Raw genomic sequence first — 7227 nt, 5'->3', positions numbered from 1 at the left:
GTGTGTGTGTGTGTGTGTGTGTGTGTGTGTGTGTGTGTGTGGTGGTGGTGAAGACCACAGTGTTGCCTGTGGTCATTGGGGCCCTCGGGGCAGTCACCCCCAAACTGGAGCAGTGGCTAAAACAGATCCCAAGAACAACATCAGACATCTCAGTCCAGAAATGTGCAGTTCTAGGCACAGCCTTGGTGGGTCACCAGGGCTGGAGACCCACCAACCTGGAGGTTCTACTGCGCAGAACCTTCAAGCTCTTCTGGTAGAGGACCCAAGCTCAGAGGATGAGAGAGAGACCACCCGCAGAGGGTGAGAAGGGAATTATCATATAAATATACACACAACAATATTGAAACTATTAATCATCTTTGGGAGAATTTAAAATAGACTATGTGGAGAGTCCTACAGTAGTAATTTCTCCTTGTTGGATGACCCAGTGTTAAGAAAATAAATTTAAAATATATGCTAGTTCTAAAACTTAACATGTCTTGATTGAAATAGCCTAATTATAGTTTTCAGATTAATAACTTATTCTGCCCTATTGGCCTTTATGTTACCTGTAGTTACAGCAGATTGTTTGCTAAGATTTTTTGAACTGCCCTTTGTCTGTGTGGGAAAGAATCAGGAGAAATTCCAGCTTCACACTGATCTGTGAAAAGCCATAAAACAGCAGGAGTTCAGGCCAGTGGAGGAGAAGCTCTGCTTCCACTTTATTTAGATAAAGGAGACAACTGGTGTTAGATTTTGTAAACAAATTGCAGGGAGTTTCTAACTTTAAAGAGGGTCCTAGACAGCTCCTGGTTGGATGAGCAAAGATATGCCTTATTTGAATAAATTAAAGACAAGAATACCCCTTTACTATCAAAAGTTTGTACACAGGAGTAACAAATCAGATTTTGCTCTTTGCAATTTCTCCAGACGTCTTTGCTTTTTGTTTGTCGTTTCCATCTTTTGTCTTTTTCTCTGTCTCAGGTAAATTCATGTGTTGTTTGTGCTCTGAGTTTTGTGATGTTTTGTGATGTGCTTTTCTGGTGATAGTATGCATCTGTCTTGAATAAATGCTGATTATTGTGACGCTGTAATCTCTGTGTGATCTCCGTCTTTGCGCACAGCATTTTCTGAATCCGGGCATAAGAGAGGATATAACGAGTCAAAAGGTTTTAAAAAAGGTTAATAAGTTTTAGAATTTTTCCTCTCTTAATACCAGTTAGGAGACATCACATTCATCTTCATTTTCTACTGACGATATCACTGCCAAAAAACCATCACTGGAATAAAACTCAGAGGTGATCAGATAAGAACTGACCCCACTACAAAAGTAAGACCTGAGACTGAATCCCAAAGCCTTGTCTTTGGAGTCAACCTCCAACTGAAACACGAGGTCGCTGGACCTTTTTCTTCTAATCTGCTGGCCAGGAAGAAGATTTGTCTTAAAACCTTCAAAGTGTTCATTGGAGGATTTCTAGAAATCGTTTTGCTTACCCCACGATTCTGCATTCCCATAGAGACATGCAAGTCTCTTGACGCATCTACCTGCAGATGTCAGGGTCTGTGTTTTCCCTGTTTTATTTTGTCAGTTTATTCTCTTTGTTTTTGGGTTTGAGTTTTTATTTTGTTGGAACACCTTCATGCCTCATGGCATCCACCAGATGTCACCAGATGCAGAGCCCCTGGGAAGCTGCTCGGTTCAACCCGTGTACACACCTGCAGCTCGTTTGGAGGGCGTGGACTATGGATATAAGCAGCAGCTCCTCTTCTTCTCATCGCCTGAGTGTTTGCTTACCTCGGTAACTAATCGTTCCAGAGAAAGGCCCTCTGTGATCTGATCTGCTCTGCTCTAACTCCTTGTTGTCTTCCTTGTCAGATGTTCCTGCCGTCTCCTCGTTGCTCCCGTGTGATCAGTCCTTCCCGGGTTCTGAGTGAGTCTGTTTCCCCGCTGTTGTGGATCACCTACCTCCTGTGTCCTCCCTCGGCAGCGTGAGCACACGAGCCACTCCTCGTGTGCTCACCTTTCCCCTTCGCCGATCCCTCTCCGGTGGATTCTCCTTCGGGACATTCCGGGTCAGGAGACCCCAACCGGAGAAAAAGTATCACTGAACCAAAGCCAAAGCCGCTCCTCCTGCCGTTAACAAACCTGTCCGCCCTCCAACGAAACCTAACCACCCAACGCTCTGCTCAAGCTTTCCTCCCCTTCCAACCAAGTAAGCTGTCATCGGAATTATTTCTGGAAAAGACTCATCTGCCTATTCTAACCCCATCTCTCCTGTTGACAGTAAGACGACCTGGTCATCCGTTCCAGTATTCATCCCCCTATTCCTTCCCTGACTTCAATAAAACTTATCATTGTACATTTTATCGGTCTCTTCTGGTTGTGTTCTTGCATGTGGGTTTGAAAACTGAATACCACCATGACAGCAGACATTCTTTGATAAGAAGGTTTCTTGGCATTTTCCAACCCAAAATACCAGAGGTTCTTTCTGAGAAACTCCATCTGGGATGCCAGTCCTGACATCTGCCTGAATAGAATGAGGTTTTTTTTGTTGTTCATCAAGTTTTGGACATTGGTTTGACCCGACTGACAATTGACTCAAAGTGAGCCCGTTCCATTTTTTTAAACTAAGACTATTGTAAATTGCTTTTCTGTTGCATGCTTGCTTAATGTTTCACTGATTATGTTATGTTGTATTGCTCTGGCATTTTAAGTCTGCCATGTTGGAGATTGTCAGGTTCTAGAACAACTGAATTCAGTGCTGCTAGAATGTATTGGCTCTGTCGGCCAATCTCTTCTCCATTTCTCCCTTGTGTTTTCTTCTTCTTTTCTTTCCTTGATTTCCAGTTCATATCTATTTTGCAGTTGTACAGTGCTTGGACCCAGATTTCTTTTGAAGACTAGCCTGAGCACATGGTTGAATTTTACAACTTTGTTTCAAAGTGAGTTTGTACAGTGACCTAACTTCCTACCCTTTTGGTTTGACCTTCCTCCTCCTTTGGCAGAGTAAGGAGGATACTGTTCTACAACATTGTTGTACTGCATTTGTGGTTCTGCAAATCTGATTTTTCCCTTTGAAATTAGTTAGTTTTTAAGTTATTTTTCAATATTCCATGTTTTTAATATTCCATTTCATTTTGTCAGTTTGTTCATTAATATGATTTGATTCTCATTTTATTATTCAAAATATATATTAATTTGTCTTTTTATTAGTAGCTAGATTGCATGCCAGTAGTTAAACAATATGTTATTCACAGAATATTTCAACTGTAAAGTTGGGCTATTTTATTAATAAATTCTCAGACTTGATCAGACATCAGTGTGTCAATGATCCTTCCTTGTTGGTGAAGAGTTTCTTCTGCCGGTGGCCTGAATTCATTCCTTCAGGAGAGACTGAATTTGGCTTATGACTCCAGAGTTGCTGAAACTGGTGCCCTGATTAAACTAAAAAAAAACTTTATTTTTTAATAATAATTTGATCAATAATAGATTATTGATTGCAATTATTAATAATTACATGAGACAAACACTGATCCAAGTTCTGATTCCCAACAATTTTGATGCCACGTTGTAACACCGGTATAACAGTTTGGTTTCCAGAATTCTGATTCCCAACATCTTCATGATCTCACCTTGTACCACCAGGCGTCCCAGTGCTGTGCGTCTCATTCTGGTACCAGGCCGATTGGCAGCACACACATAAACACCAGAGTGCTGCAGGGTGACATCTGAGATCATCAGGTTGCCTGTCCCGAGGACCTGTATACCCTCCACTCCAATAGAACGTCCATCTGACGGATACATACACACAGAGCGAAAGAAATGCTGTGTGAAACTGCATTAAAAAATGTGTTACTTAGCAGAATTCCTTCTTATGAATTCTGCCTGAGAAATCCTGAGGTACCTAGCCTGCTCCAAGAAACAATGGGCCGAGGGTTTCCTGTGGCAATGCACTCCAAAATGGCAGTCTGATGGATAGTGATGGTAAGATTCTGGGGCCCAGACAGGATGACTGGCTCCTTATAGATTCTAGGAGCTCCACCTTATTTGATTAGTTAGCACAATAAACAAACATATAAGTTAAGATAAAACACTGACACACAGTTGTATAATATGTAGTGTATATGAATCAGCTGGCAGTATTGCGGTTATAGAACTGATAAGTTATCAATGGATTGTGAATGATGCACTCCAGTAAGGTTGTAATCCAGAATGTCAAACAAGTTTAATGTTCTAAATTGGATGAATTTCCTGGTCAAAAGTTTCAAGAAAGAAATCATTCACAAAACCTTAAAACATTCAATATAAAATCGGAACCCCTGGCTTTCCTGATCTGCAAATGAGTAAAACATCAATCAGTAGATATGTCAGAAAAAAAGAGTAAATAGAAAAAATAAGTGCTTTTTCTTCAAGTTAATAACTCATCTGCATAATTATTGTCTCAACATCAAGGTAAGAACCAACAGGAATACTTTCACAAGCATTATTGCATTATTCCTTTCGCCATGATGCCTTGATCCACTCTGCCAGCCAGCCAGCCACAAGCGTTGTGTACGTACCTGTAACATTGAGTGTGGCCTCATGACTGTAACGAGTGTTTGCGATATTGGTGGCCACACAGCGAAAAATCCCTGTGTCTGCCTTCCTTACACCTGTTACTTGTAGGATACCCATTGGAAGAAGAGTGTACCTGGACAGGAAGCCAAAAGATATAACAAGCTGTTAATATCACTACCTCCCATTCAGAAATGTGAAAATAAAACTCTTGTGAGTTAATGCTGTTCTTTTTAAAAACATTTGATGAGAATATGCCTATTCACATGTGAATCAAATCAGATATACAGTTGAAGTCAGACATTTACATACACTCAATAAAAAGACGCATACACACTTTTATCTCAATGTATGATGGCCCCCTGCTGTCGCATTATGGCTGGTTAACTGTTCTTCAATTAAGGTCTTTGATATAGGAGGCACTTATTGTCATGTGTATTCATAAGCGTTTTCCAACATTTAGCACATAGAATCAGGTGTTTCCCCCCACAGGCTTTAAAAACAACAGTTATCAAACCACTGATAAAAAAGAGCAACTTGATAGAAATAATATTGGTAATTATGACTCACCTGAAATTATTTTAAAAAATGTCTTTTTATTTGCTGAAAGTACATACATTTGTTTTCAACTGTATATATAGTTGTTTAATTGATTTTTTAACCTTTTGAAATAAATATAAAAGTAGTACAATAATTTGCTTTTAAGTAATACGTTAATGGAACTCATTACTTATTTCATTTTTTTCTGAAGGTACAAGACACTGTCCTATAAACCTGTCCTATAGAAGATTTAATGCAAATGGCTCCATACTTCTGGTTGATTTTACCTGCTGTCAGAAGTGTTCAATGGTCCTTTATCTTTTTCCCATGTAATGGTAGCCTCAGGAATACCATTTATTTGACACTGGAAGCGAGCAACTCCTCCCTCATTCACAGACATGGATACTGGATGAGTGTGGAACTTTGGAAGAGCTGCATAAATAAATACAGAAAAAATAAAATAAACTGGCTTGCAGTAAGTTTCTGCTTCCCAATCAGCAGTTGTTTAACATTATTGGTAATCTTCCAACAACTGACGAACTGACAAGGTTACAGACAATTTCACTTATTTATTTGAGCTAGCATACATACATTTTGTGTGCAAATTTATGACTGTGATTCCTAGACTTTCTTACACTTACACAAATGTACCTGCTCACATGTAAGCAAAGTTTCTAATACACACACACACGCACGCAGACGCACACACACACACACACACACACACTCATATCTATGAAGAATTTGGTAATTTAGAGTGATCAATTAACGTAACAATCAGGCTTTGGGGCTGTAAGAGGAAGCTGGAGTACCAGGAGAGAACCCAAAAATGCATGTAGACAAATCTCAAGGCAGGATTCAAAGCCAGGACATTCTTGCTGCAAGTCAGCAGTACTATCAACTGTGACACTGCAGAGTGACAACTCTGCAGTCCCGACTTAATTAAGACAAACCCTGGTCATTGCAAATCTGTACAATTTTAAGAGCTGACAAGATAAACAAGTACACAGTAAGCGTAGCCAGTTTACACAAATATGGTTTTAATATATTTAAAATAATTCAGATTTTTTTATTTTTGTTCTAGAATAGCTGTTCTCAACGTGGGCAGTACCGCCCCCCAGGGGGCATTCAGAGGATGGCAGGGGGCGCTGGCGGACATTTTTACAAAAGGGGGGCTCTGGGATGCCTTTGGGGGGCGTTTGGTCGAAGGTAAACTTTACACCTTAAATGCACAACAATATCAGTTTAGACTTTGAGAAACTTGGTAAAACTGTATCGTGTAACATTAAATCATGCTGCTTGGCTGCAACTGTATCGATGGCAGCTCTTCTTCTATTCAGTGTTTGTTAGCTTCTGTTAGCTTCTTGGCGCAGCTCCGTTCTCCTGCTACTGGTAGCTAAAATCACAACACCCTCACTGTGTATCCCTCTGAAAAATGAACCCATTTAAATAAAGAAATCAAGAAATCCCTCCATGGGTGATACCACAATAGAGAGCATTCATTTTATAGCGTTAACACGGTGCTGTAAGTGGTCCAGTATGAAACGGGGGTGATAGAACAACACAGCACTTTTAAATTTCAATAACCAGAATGCAGAAATTGTTTCCGTTGTTTTAAAAGGTTTATGTCAGTCTGCCTTTTCCACATCGATACGCTTCCCGACCGCCCTGCACCTTAGGGGGTTAAAAAAATAAAGACGTTCACATTGCGCAAAACTCTGAAACAGGAGAAGCGGGACATAAAACGGAGCGACGAACTAGATGTGAATTATGGCATAAAAACAGAGAATCTGATGCTGAACAGTGAAAAATCAACACATGATGTGAAACACATGACGATTAGSCRGCGCAGCAGGTGATGAGTGAAGATTACTGAGCGTCAATAAACGATAAAATAAATCTAGCAACAGGAAAGAAACTAAAGTGAACATAGCAATAAACAAAGGGAGGATCATATTAATCAAATGAAACTAAATGGAAATGAATGAAGAACAAAATGCAAGAATAAACTAAGAAACTAAAGTAAATACAGAGGAAAAAATTGCAGTTTGGTATGGCAAGACCTTTCGAGCAATAGTTAATACAGAGACTGTATGGCAAGAATAAACAGACACTATTTCCAGATAAAAGGTAAAATAATATTGTTGAAATGT

At 39.8% G+C, this 7227-nt stretch overlaps 2 protein-coding genes across 7 annotated transcripts in view; one reads left to right on the top strand and one right to left on the bottom strand.

Moving 5' to 3' along the window:
• Window positions 1-7227, top strand: part of dlgap3 (discs, large (Drosophila) homolog-associated protein 3) — a 908365-nt gene that overhangs the window by 515336 nt on the left and 385802 nt on the right. The window lies entirely within an intron of this gene.
• The window catches only part of LOC103472149 (immunoglobulin superfamily DCC subclass member 3), a 79309-nt gene that overhangs the window by 65031 nt on the left and 7051 nt on the right, over window positions 1-7227 (bottom strand). For both annotated transcript variants that reach the window (XM_008421566.2, XM_017307433.1), the window contains exons 3-6: window positions 5362-5506; window positions 4540-4670; window positions 3885-4022; window positions 3613-3771 (exon numbers count right to left, since the gene is read on the bottom strand). In XM_008421566.2, coding sequence (XP_008419788.2) covers window positions 3613-3771; window positions 3885-4022; window positions 4540-4670; window positions 5362-5506 — 573 coding nt within the window. The remainder of the gene's footprint in view (window positions 1-3612; window positions 3772-3884; window positions 4023-4539; window positions 4671-5361; window positions 5507-7227) is intronic.

The sequence above is a fragment of the Poecilia reticulata genome, linkage group LG11 (genome assembly GCF_000633615.1).
Source record: "Poecilia reticulata strain Guanapo linkage group LG11, Guppy_female_1.0+MT, whole genome shotgun sequence".
Classification (NCBI taxonomy): domain Eukaryota; kingdom Metazoa; phylum Chordata; class Actinopteri; order Cyprinodontiformes; family Poeciliidae; genus Poecilia; species Poecilia reticulata.
The sequence above is the reverse complement of the archived record's forward strand: the minus strand, read 5'-3'. Positions and strand labels throughout refer to the sequence as shown.